This window comes from Triturus cristatus, chromosome 4_2 (assembly GCF_964204655.1).
Source record: "Triturus cristatus chromosome 4_2, aTriCri1.1, whole genome shotgun sequence".
NCBI classification, from domain to species: domain Eukaryota; kingdom Metazoa; phylum Chordata; class Amphibia; order Caudata; family Salamandridae; genus Triturus; species Triturus cristatus.
Window position 1 is genome coordinate 731,438,532 of NC_140586.1, and position 13,076 is coordinate 731,451,607.

General features: G+C 49.6%; 1 protein-coding gene across 1 annotated transcript in view; it reads left to right on the forward strand.

Annotated features, from left to right (window-relative positions):
• The window catches only part of CC2D1B (coiled-coil and C2 domain containing 1B), a 654,195-nt gene that overhangs the window by 452,567 nt on the left and 188,552 nt on the right, over window positions 1–13,076 (forward strand). The window contains exon 19 of the mRNA XM_085602619.1: window positions 10,348–10,421. Within this exon, the coding sequence (XP_085458745.1) occupies window positions 10,348–10,421 (74 nt within the window). The remainder of the gene's footprint in view (window positions 1–10,347; window positions 10,422–13,076) is intronic.

A 13,076-nucleotide genomic window follows, 5' to 3' on the forward strand; every position in this document is an offset into this window, starting at 1 on the left:
AACAACTACTGTGGAGAGGGAAGTACAGCCAGCATGTCACAGATTTGTGAAACATGTGAATTACAATTTAATTAACCTGAAGTCAATGACATGAATACAAATATGATACGTAAAATAATTTTCTCAATGCCAAGCACCATTCCAGCTTGCGCTTTATGCTATATAAAGTTCTCAATACATAATATAAACTGTGTAACTGGAGTGTTATGCATGTGGATTACCATCCTAACAAACCCAAGGCATATATATGGAATGGAGGCTATAGATAAAACACTGCAAACTGAACTCCCAAAAGGTGCTTCTCAGAAGCCTGGCACTGACCAATCGGAGAAGAATTCCTGAGGACAAAAAAATGGTTAGAAAATCTGTAATGCAAACCGTGCTCCAACTTTAATGATGAATGTTGTGTTCCTGTACCCAGAATTACTGCAAATCATTTTTCTGTCTGTGCATGGTGCCCAATTCCACATTTCCATGGCTACATAGATTGGTACTTAAAGTTGAGATGATTTGGAAGATTGGCTTATTAACAAACAGTATCAGCGGGCAAACTTTAAATTACAATGAACTAGCAAAAAAAAAAAAAAAGAGTAATATCAGCATTTGCATTTTAATGGAGATTCAGTGCACCATAGTAACTTCATAATGTATGACAAACCTGCTAGGCAGTAATATCCAGAATTCAGAGCATCGCGCCTCTCTCTATAGTACCTAATTCATAGAGTTTTACTTTTCATAAGAGTACTTTACTGTCAGCTGTAGTGCTTCAGGAAGCAATCAGAGGGCAATTTTGTGAAAAGCGTTTACTTCTTTAATATATTGTGTTTTTTATCCATACCCTTTTTGTACTATTTGAATTTAATTAAAACTGTTTGAGTGTCTGCTTTTACACGACTAGTTAAGAAACGAAAAGCATCTACATGTTCCTAGGTTTTGGCAGATATGGTAACTGAGGCGCAAGGTCTGCATTCATTTGCCCACGATCACAGTTTTAGTCTGATGTGCAAGCCGGGATTAGAGGACTGGTTCCCTGTTTCAATATTCTGCAATTTAGCTGCTTGGTACCAAGACCATGTTAGCTCAAACTAATAACAATACTAATTTAAGTGTATATCAGTTACTGTTAAGGTTTGCTTTCAACTTCATTTGTCACCATAAAGTCTTAAGGGAAATCATTTTTTAGGTCGAGGGACCATCCGGTCTGCCGAAGGCAGAACCGGAAGTCCGGAGATCTTATGTTTCTGAGAGTGGCTCTTTAGCCCGCCTCTCTTTTTGGCTCTCCTCCATTGGCTGGCTTCCTAAACGGAGGCCAGCCATTGGAGGAGAGAGCCGTCCCTCCAAATAGGCTCCGTCTTTTTCAGATTCGGGGGCGTGTTCCGTGCTGTTCTTTCCACTTTTTAGCCACGCCCTTTTTCGAACAGCAGGAACACGCCCCCGAATCCGAAAAAATTTCGAAGCTTCCATCCGCCATTTTTTTGCTGTCGTCTGGCCGTGAGGATCCATCCGTCCGGCGCCGTGTTGTTGTGCTGGTGGTGGCGCTGCCGGGGCAGGCTCCTGTTCGACGAGCAGGGATCCGCACCGTGCTTTGGACGCCTTTCCCCCTTGTGCCTCCAGAGCTGGCATTTCCCCGGACTCGCAGTGATCCCGCCAGAGATGGTGTTGGTTACAGACTCCCACGCTGACTCCTGCGTGGTGTCTCCGGTTCAGGTAGTGCTCCAACTGTCTATGTTAATCTTCGGGGCTTTACCACGGTCGACCGGACGGCTGTAGTCAAGATCGTTCTCAGAATTAAAGAGGCCCCGCCACAATTGCTTTAGAGGGGGAGCCCTGTGGCTATACCGCAAAGTCTGGTCGCCGTGTACTTTTAAGACCACTTATTGAAAGCGAACTTCATGCTCGGTGGATGTATCTTTTGAGGGCTAAATTTGGAAGGGGCGTGGCTTCCATGGGTGCAGTGGCACCAGGGCCCACTGAGCCCTTATTTGATAATTCATACAGCAGCTAGAGGGGACATTTCTTTCCTGTCAATGGGGACCTGACACAGTGGTTACGCTACCGTGATTGTTGCTGCCCCCTCTCTCCCCCGGGGTGTTGTGCTTGCTGCTGCCCTATCTGTCCCCCGGGGTGCCTTGTATCCCAGGCCGTCCCGCGCACCCTGGTCTGAGATCACCTCTCCGCGATGCCCTTTGGTAAACGCGTGCACAGACAGCGCGCTCGCCTGCAGATTACAGGGCTGAATACCCAGGCAGCTCTTCCACCAGCCTTTAAATTACACGTCTGCCGGGCAGCGCCGTGGGTCCAGACTGCTTCTGTGGGGGAGAGAGCAAGCTTGGAGAGGCGACTACCTTTGGCGCAGAGCTCCCCACACAGCAGCACCAATATCGGGGCTCGCCCCTCACAAACTGCGCCAAGCGTGCTGGTGGCGGTATCCTGCTCAAAGAAACTATGACGTGCTGATTAATAAGAGCCATTTAAATCTAAGAACAAGCTCTTGTGTTTTCTTTTCACTTAAGGCCAGCATGTCAGTAAAGACAGTTTTGAATAAAATCGTGGATAGAATTCTACATATTTGCATAATAAAACGTCGTTGTTGCATCCCTCAAGCGCAATCCGTGAAAGGCCGTAAATGTTCATTTTAAAGAGAAGACTTTTGGCTTTAAAGAGCGAGAAATCCGAGCTGTCAAACTTTCGGTGGTGCCTTGACAGCACACGCTTGACAGGACTCCGGTGTACATGCCGCACCCCCCCCGCCCCCCCCCCCCCCCCTTAGTCCACACGCAGTGTCTGATAAACAAACCAAACAAAAAAAACATTATTTATATAAGCAAGGCACTCCCTTTTTTATGGCAACCTATCTTAAGCTATATCTAATGTTAACTTGTTTTTCATATAGCGCTCCATACTGCTTTATTACCGTTTGAGCGCTGTAAATAATGGAGTGCTATTACCCAATGCATTTGTTCTCCCATTTACCAAACTAAGACGGATGGGTGGTCCTTGATGTGGCTGGAACTTGTTACCTAAAGAAACTCGTGTTTTAGCAGCGAACTTAACCCAGTGTGCCATCCACGTTATGTTGGCAGCGTGTCAGTTTCGAGCGAGTAAATCAATGTAGTTTTAAAATAACTTACACCGATATCTTCTTTTCCAAGATTGCCCTTCAGTTTAATTGGAGTGCGGACATTTAAACTTTCAGAATCATTGTGTCATTTATCAGGCTTGTATTTACGATTCATATTGCTCTAAAACCTAAATCAATGGTATTCAAGAGCTCAGCTATCATACTGACGTATGCCATTCCAGCTCCTCTCTGCTGACCACATTTCTTTTACTTTTTATTATTTTCGTTTATGATACTTCAGTTTTTAGCGAAAATCCAATCGTAGGCCATTGCTCGACTTTTCTCCTCTCTTGCAAATGGATACCAGCTCTTGCAGGTCTGTACATTTTAGAATTTTTAGGTGTCCTTCTAAATTTGAACAATCCTCTCCACCTGGCTCGAAATGTGAAGCTTAAAGTGTCAGAAACACAAGGTATCCAAGGTTCATGCCTGCTGCCTTAAACTGCTCCAGCGTGAATGTGCAAACTTACCTTGCACAAACACTGCACACGAAAACAAGCAAAAGTTATACTCCCACCGGAGCCAAGTTCAGCAGCGTGTGTGCTCCTCATCACGGGATCAGAACTCTGCAACATCCCACTAACTCACTTTCACTGTCTCTTTCACTACCTCTCTCTATCTCACTACATCACAACACCACTCTGCTTACTTCTCACTACCTCACAACATCCCTCTCCCTCAATACATCACTGTTTCACTACCTCACTCTTTCTCACTACATAACTCTCTCTACCTCACTACTCCACTCTATCTCACTACCTCACAACTCCTCTCTCTCAAAACATCACTACCTCACTCTCTAGCTCACAACTTCACTCTCTCTCACTCACTACCTCAATCACTCTCTATCTCACTACCTCACTCTTTCTATCTCACTAACTCACTTTCACTCTCTCTTTCACTACCTCTCTCTATCTCACTACATCACAACATCACTCTATGCTTATATATCACTACCTCACAACATCCCTCTCCCTCACTACCTCACTCTCTCACTACCTCACTCTCTATCTACCTCACTCTCTATCTCACTACCTCACTCTCTATCTACATCACTCTCTATCTCACTACCTCACTCTCTATCTACCTCACTCTCTCTCACTACCTCACTCTCTATTTAAATACCTCACTCTCTCTCTGCTAATGCAATAGGTATCACATATGCAAAAAAAAAGCTAATGCCAATAGAAATGACAATGCCATTTATTTAGGGATACAAAAAAAATAAAAAAATAATGAGCAATACCAATAGCTCTACCTATAATATTGCCGAGACCATTGCATTGTAAATGCTTGTTTTTAATATAAATGTAAGCCTCGCAGCGGCCGGCTACAAACTACCACTAGCTGAGTGAGACTGACGTTTCACTCCACAAGCCAATCACTGGCTAGGCTCGAGCCCAGTCTTGGGCTGCTAGCCAATCAGAGGCCTCTAACGAGTCTCTTGCTCTCTTCCAGCCTTTCTGATTGGCTGTGGGTACTCTGCGCTTGTATTACTAACGTGATTTAATGTCTACTTGTCCATCGTACAACAAGGAATTACTTTGTATTAAAAGGAGTTCCTTCCTATACAGTTAATTGTACGGATACATTTATATCCTTAGCAGATCCGGAGAGAGCGGTACCTCCAGTCACTTTTTGACTGACTTTTTTGCGACTTTTGTCGACACCGTTTTTGTCTATCGACTCCTGGTGCACGTTAGGGATGCCCGGTTTCAAGGATTGCGGTTCCTGCTGAAAGCTGATGTCGGTGACAGATCCGCACCTGTACGTGTGGTGCCTGGAACGCGACCACGATCCCAAGTCGTTTTCCGACTGCCGGGCCATGAATCCGAATATCTTTGAGGGAGCAGTCCCGAAAGCTTCTTGAGGCCCGGCAGTTCGCTGTGTGCCGTTCAAGGTCCCGGTCACGCAGTAGGTTGAGGGATCAGTCGCAGAGCCGCCACCACCACCACCACTCGTCTTCGAAGTCGAAGCACAAGAAGAAGTCAATGCATAGTCGCTCTTCGACTTCTTCCCGTCTGTCAGCCGACGTGACGAGGGATGCGGGTGATGCCCCTCCTGCGGCTCCGCGTGCGGAGCCAGAAGGGTTGACTCCGAGTTTCCCGCCCTTTCCGGAACCCAGAGCGACCCCAGCCCCGCTTCTGAGCTTTTAGGAAGTGATGCATGACATCTTTGGGCAGCCCGACTCCGCTGGCGTGCCTTCGGGCCTCGCGGAATTGGGTGGGGGCCCTGGACCTTCATTACTGGCGGCTCCGGCCCCGGAACCGCAAGGTCCCCTTGGATCCAGGCCTGGATCTGGATCGGTGCCGGTCGACCTCATAACACCTCCACCGGCGCCGATTCCACCGGCACCACGCCCGAAGCCGACGGCGGTTGTGTCCCCAGCCGGTGTCAACCCTGGCCTCCAACCCAACGTCGGATCCGGCGCCTACGGGTACTTTTGTACCCCTGTTTTACCCTGGTTCTTTCAGGCCAGATTGGCAGCCAGAGGAGGGTGAAGAGGACTGGGAGGGGTCTGGAGACCCTTTAACTGACCAGTTGGAGTATGATCCGGACTGGAGAGAGGAGTTGGGGGAAGCCAGTGGTCTGGATACCTCCCCAGACTTTGGCATGTTATCTCCTCCTACTGTGGCTACGGAGGAGGGAGCTTCTTACGCAGTGGTGTTGCGTATGGCGGCCGAGGCTCTCAACCTCGAGCTACCTAGGGTGGCAGTCAGGACTAACCTCTTGACAGCAGTGCTTCAACTGGCAGTGAGCTCTTCGGAGCCCCTGCTGCCGTTTAATGAAGCCCTAACTGACATCCTTTTGGGCACCTAGTCCAGGCCCAACACAGGGGCTCCTGTGGATAGGATGATTGCCCGACGCCACCGCCTAGCTCCGGGCGTCCCCACTTTCCTCTCCCAACACCCCACCCCTGAGAGCTTGGTTGTCCAAGCCTCAACGTCCAAAGGCGCATTCCCTACCGCACCACCTGATGGGGAATCCAAAAATCTGGACCATCTTTGGGAAGAAGATGTTTTCTTCCTCCAGCTTGGGACTGCGGTCGGTAAACGCTGCACGTCTGTTGAGCCGTTACACCCGCTCTGTGTGGGATACGGTAGCGTAGGTGCTGCCCCAGTGCCCGGAGGAGGCCCGGGCCGTGCTCTCCCGTGCAGTCACCGAGGGGAGAGATGCGGCCAAATTTACCATACGATGTGGACTGGACACCGCCGACTCGCTAGGCAGGACGATTTCAACGTCGGCAGCACTTCGACGCCACTCCTGGCTGAGGTCGACTCTTTTTTCCGGGGATGTCCTAGCTACCCTAATAGACATGCCCTTTGATGGCCGTCGCCTGTTCAGCGACAAAGCAGAACGCGCGCTGAATCGCTTCAAGGACGCTCGGGCTACGGTCATGTCCTTGGGCCTCTCCACTACCTGCCCTGTGCAGTCCGCTTTTCGCCCCTTTTGTGGGTACGAAAGGGGTGCCCGGCCACATTCTACACAGAGCCACAGGCCGGCGGAAGCTGTTCAGCCCCTGCGCGACTGGGGACGTGAGACCCACCCCCGTGGGTCTGAGGGCCAGCGAGCGGGCCAGTCCACCACTGCCCCCCTCTGCAGCAACCTCCAAACCCTCCTAGTCTGACCTTTCAGGGCCACCAATCGCCAGTGGGTGAGAGGATTTGCCATCAGTTCCCCCACTGGCGCACCATGACGTCGGGCAGTGGGTTTTGCAGATAGTCCGAAGGGGCTACTCCCTCCCCTTCAGGACTACACCCTACCCACCCCCACCACCCCCCAGCCATACCACCTCAGTACCATCGAGTGTCGGAGGATCATCTGGCCCTTCTCCAACAGGAAGTTACGGCTCTCTTGGCCAAGGGAGCCATCGAGTGAGTTCCTACTCCAGAAATAGGTCGTGGTTGCTATTCCCACTACTTGCTGATGCCCAAGAAGGACAAATGCCTGTGTCCTATCTTGGATTGGAACGTCAAATGCTTCCTCCCGAAGGAGAAGTTCAAAATGTTGACGCTAGCTTAGGTTCTATCTGCCCACGACCCTGGACACTGGATGGTAGCGTTGGACTTGCAGGTTGCTTACTTTCACATTCCCGTCCTGCCGGCCCACCGGCGTTACCCGCGGTTCACGGTGGGCCAGGAGCACTTTCAGTTTACCATGCTCCCTTTTGGTCTTACCAGCGCCTCTCGGGTGTTCACGAAGGTGATGGCGGTGGTCGCAGCTCATCTGTGCAGATCAGGGGTTCCAGCATACCCCTCTTTTGACGACTGGCTGTTGAAGACGACTCGCCCCCAGGCAGTCGTCTCCCACCTCCAGACTACGGTGGACCTCCTGTACTCGCCGGGGTTCACTATGAACATGTAGACGTCACACCTGACTCCCTCTCAGAAGCTCCTTTTCATCGGAGCGGTTATGAACACGACACAGTTTCGGATTTATCCTCCCGAGCAGCGAGTCTGGGATATTCGTGATATGATTACAATCTTTCAGCATCTATCGCAGGTTTCGGTCAGAATGACCCTGAGGCTGCTGGACCTCATGGCCTCCTTCATCCTGCTGGTAGGTCTTGCCAGGTGGCATATGCAGGCTCCCAGTGGGCACAGCCTCAGGGGAATCAGTCTGATAGCCTTCAGATCTCGGAGGGCTCTGCGCGACAATTGCAGTGGTGGCTAACGAACCAGGATTGGGTCAATGGCAGATCCCTCTCCCTTCCCCAACCAGAGTACACAGTGGTGACTGACGCATCACTTCTGGGGTGGGGCGGCCACATGGGAGAGGCGGAGATCAGAGCCCTCTGGTCTCCGGCAGAGTCTGGGCTCCACATCAACCTTCTGGAGCTCCGGGCAATCGGTCTTGCACTGAAGGCATTCCTCCCCTCAGTCCAGGGAAGAGTATTGCAGGTGTTCACGGACAACACTACCGCCATGCGGTACTGCAACAAAAAGGGCGGGTTGGGATCATGGACCCTATGTCAAGAGGCTCTCCGTCTCTGGACAATCAGTGCATATCCCTGGTGGTTCAACACCTGGCAGGTTCTCTGTACGCCAGGGCAGACTAACTCAGCCGCAGGTGTTTGATGGATCACAAATGGCGTCTTCACTTGGAGGTGGCGCAAGGTCTCTTTCAGCAGTGGGGAGTGCCGTGGTTAAATCTATTTGCCACCGAAGAGAACGCGCAATGCCAAGGCGGCACTCGCTACGCAACTCTTTTCGTTGTAAGTGGAGTTGCGGTCTTCTATACGCCTTTCCGCCTACACCACTCAGAAGGATCTTCTGTCGCAGCAGCGGGGGACGGCCCTCCACCCAAACCTGTCCAGTCTCCACCTCCTTGCATGGAGATTGAGCAGCGACAGTTGACAGCCTTCGACCTTCCTCCCGAAGTCTGGGATGTTATCTTGGCAGCCAGGCGTCCCTCCACTAAGACAGTATACGCCTGCAGATGGAACAAATTTGTGGCATGGTGCACAGCAAAAACTGTGGATCCACTTTCTGCCCCTCTTTCTGAGTTTCTCTTGTTCCTCCTGTCTTTGGCCCTGCAGGGCTCTGCTCTGGGCAGTCTAAAGGGCTACCTCTCAGCCATTTCAGCCTTTCTTAGGCTCCCTGATCAGCCTTCTCTTTTCAAGTCCCCTATTGTAAATCGCTTCCTTGAGGGCATTACTCATCTCTTTCCTCCGATTCCCTTTGTAATGCCTCAGTGGGACTTGAACTTGGTTCTTACTTACCTTATGTGCGCTCCCTTTGAGCCACTTCATAACTGTCCTCTCAGACTTCTTACTTTAAAGACTGCCTTTCTGGTTGCCATCACCTCTGCTCGCAGGGTGAGTGAGCTCCTAGCTCTTTCTTCAAATCCTCCTTTTCTGGCTGTTCATCCAGACAAGGTCTTCCTAAGAACCAGACCTTCTCTTCTTCCCAAGGTGATTACTTCTTTCCACATTGGTCAAACCATCACTTTGCCCACCTTTTTTCCGCTTCCGCATCCTTTTAAGGAGGAAGAGAGGCTCCACCGTCTGTATCCAAAACGTGCGCTTTCATTTTATTTAGATCGCACCAAGCACTTCAGGGTGGATGACCAGCTCTTTGTCGGCTACGTGGGCGCCAAAAAAGGTCAGGCTATGCACAAACTGACCTTCTCTAGGTGGGTTGTTTAGTGCATAAAAGCTTGCTATTCTTAGGCAAAGAAGAAGCCTCCATTGGGACTGCGCACCATTCCACCAGGGCGACGGCAGCTACCACTGCTTTGGGATGGGGAGTCCCCCTCAATGACATCTGTCAGGCAGCTACGTGGGCATCTCTGCACATGCACACCTTTTCAAAACACTACTGCCTAGACAGCCAAGTCCGGAGAGACTGCTTTTTTGGCTGTTCTGTTCTCCAGGACTTTCTGGTGTGAACTTGATTTGCAGACCCACCTCCGGGGTTGGTATTGCTAGGGTATCTATTCTAAAGGTAAGGAATCTATAACTAATTGTCTCTTTCAGATGAACAAGTTGCTTACCTTCGGGAACGATATATATCTGTAAGAGACACAGATTAGTTATGGATTTCTTACCGCCTCACCCACCCTCCCCAACTGCAAACTGAATTCTAGGGTTAAGGACTTCGCTTCAGGGCCCAAGTTTTGCCCACCAGTGGTCAGTGTCTTGCACGGAATGTCGTGTAAAAGAACTTACGTCAGTGCGCGAGGGTGGCATCTAAGTAGCTCCTGCGACGTCATCCCGGTGACCACGACGCCAACAAAAAACATGGAGCTGACCGACGCCACCTTTCAACGCGCAGGGGTACTGCTGACGGAAACAAATTCTCCGGATCCAGTCTGACGCCTGGGGGTAATTATAAAGGTAAGGAATCTATAACTAATCTATGTCTCTTACAGATGTATCGTTACCGAAGGTAAGTAACTTGTTCAATAAGTATGCTGCTAGTGATGAATTTTCAATACTACTACTCAAGGTGTTTACAGAACTCAACAGGATCACAAACTTTCAGACATTTGTTTATTTATTGTTTATTGTGAACTTCACATGCTTCTATGTGCTTTTTTGTCATATATAGCTTCTTCAATAACTACATTAAAACATTATTTTCAAAATATTCAGCGTATTGCTTATCTAGTTACAAAAGTGAAATTGAATTACCCCTGCTTCACTCTTTGATTATTGCTGATAGAAATCATAAAACTTGAAATAACCTCTTCAGTTAGCATTGTTGTTATTTAATCTTTTACAGGATATTTGCAGAACTCAACAGTACAGAAATGCTTCTTATAATTGTAAAAGGCATTAATCTGCCATCACCTCCAGGTAATCATTTCAATATTTTTTTTTTCTCGTACTCGCTATTCTGATGGCAGTTTCATTGCATATTCCAATACCACCCTTACCATCGGTTAACCTTATTAATAAAAATAAATAGTGTATCGGCCTGGTGCTCCGTGTGAGAAGTTGGCCTGATATATGATGTCACTAGTTCTAGTGTACACCTTGTATCAGTCCAAACAACCCTTATGGTGATTGGTTGTAAAGTCAACCTTATAGACCAGCTATCCTAGTGGTAGCATGGACAAGAGCAGTCTTAGGCTAAACTCTGTATGGCATGTGAAGCCAGCTGTTATACCATTACAATCCCTTGAATACCAAATGAAAGGCCACCACACAAGATATATATAAAATTAGAATGTATTTATTCTAACATATACCCTCAGCACTCTCATGAGTTCAGAGGTCTAAGCACAACAATCTCTTAAGTAGCATACGTTAAGTTACACAGGAAAAATACATTTGGGCCCAGGGGCCACGCAAACCATATACTAAGAAAGTGGTATAAGTACCACGTCACCAACAGGGAGTAGGCCTAGGGCCTAGGGAATCGTTGGGGCTACACTACCCTACCAATAGTTAGGAAGTGGGAGGCCCACGGGAAGCGTGTGCAGTGTGGAAACACACACGCGGGTTACATTAAAGTCAATGGGAATGTAGCAATTAGAAATAGGAAGAATAAGGACACTTCCGAAGTAACTAGGAGGAAGCAACTAGAGACTTAGACATTTGGATAGTCAATATCCACTGGAGCACCGGAGTACTCGCGTTACCTCACCCACAGGAGACGGGTGCATAGGTGTGAAGATGTGTCGGGTGTCGTCGCTGGATCCTATGGATGCCTGAAGAACAGTTGCTGGCAGGCGGCCAGGAGGAAGATGTCCGGGGGATCCAAGGGTGGATCTTGAAGGAAGAACACCTGCAAGCAGAGGGGACAAAGTCTGGGTCACTAGCCAGTGACAGTGTGGAACCAGGAAGGAACCAGGCGATGTCGTGCAGAACACAGGTGATGGCTTGAAGCTTGTCTCTGCAGCTGCGTGGACCAGGAGGCGTCGAACGACCAGAACCAGGGTACGAGCTGTCCCACGAAGGATCTTGCTGATGGCGGAGTCGACGTCCCGATTGGAGTCAACAAGCTTTGGCAAAGGCAACCCACGCGGAAAGTGAAATTCGCTTCAGGTGCAGACCAGGAAGGTCTGAGGTGCTTCTCTTTCACAGGGAAGCAAGTCTGGAGGAGCCAAACCAGCGGTGGAAAGTCAAGGTTTCGTAGTCACTGAGGCTACGAGCCAACGGGCAAGCAACCGGACAGACGCGTCGAGCGGGAAAATGCAGAAGGGCCCCACGCAGAACTCGTGGAGTGTGGAGGGCTGATCTTCGGTGCAGATGGTGCTCGGGGTTGGGGCTTCTCAATCCCCAGAGGGTGCCTCAGAAGCTGCGCTGGAAGCTACTCGCCAATTTTCCCAGGTAGCCGGTCCCACGTCTCTTGTCGCCTCCACAGATCTTGGCTGTGGATGTGGATCAGGGTCAGAGAAGTCTGGAGGTCAAGGCGCTTGTCGGGCTCTGCAGTCGGTTCCTCGTAGAACTTGGGCAAAGCAAACGGCAGGTCACTTGTTGGTGCCTGTTTGCACACGGTGGTCACTCCTTGGCCACAAGGGAGATTCTTCAGTCTTCTTGTTCGAATGTCGAAGGTCCAGAGTTTCGTGTCTTGTTTCAGTTCAGGATAATCCAAAGTCCTAGGGACTCAGCTCCCACTCTAATACTAATCTGGGGGGCTGGGTTACCTGCTAGGTCCCTCCTATGGGTGGGGCCAGGGAGGGGGGTGGTTACACCCCCTTCACTTTGTCCAGTTTCGTGCCAGGACTGGGGCTGGAGTGCCCCAGCACCGGTTTGAACCGGACTATGCATGGGACACCTTGTGTGCCCCAGGCAGTGTCTCGTTTCTTTCATCCCTTCCTGCCCCAATACACTAAACCCTGTCTAGGGTGGTGCTAGCACCTCCCAAGGCAGGAAACCTATTCTCCAAGCCTCCCTCGCTGGAAGGACTCCCAGCAGCAGGAGGTCAGATTTGTGTCTGTGGCAGCAGCATCCATTTTGTGATGCTGGGGCTCTGGTTAACTTTAACCGGGTAGTAGGTCTTCAACATGTCTTCTCCCTCTAGAAGGGGGGAATACTATCCTCATCGCCAGAAATGGTGTAGGGGTAGTATTCCAAAGTGTTAGACACCTTACACAACATGTTTTGATAAAGCCAAACCATAGTTACCATAACCGCGAGGATTATAAGACACTTTAAGAGTATATGGTAGGCGATATCATAGAACAGCTATAAGGACATGGTTCCGAAAGCTGCAGACAGGCTCAGCTCATGCTAGAGCACCATCTCACATGTTACCAAGCACTCTGCCTTCAGGATTGTTAAGGCCTGCCATAGGAGTGACTGAAAGGTTACCCATGTGTCTATATATAAGGTAGGTATAGGAATACTATACCTAAGCAAGGGGTGAGTACACGAGCTTGCCCCAGCTGAGTGATCAGCCAGTTGTGTCATGATGGAAGGCCAGCCAGGGGTGGCATAATACATGCTGCAGCCCCTGGTAGGCCTAGGGTACACCCATGCCCTGGGTACCTAATGTACACTGTA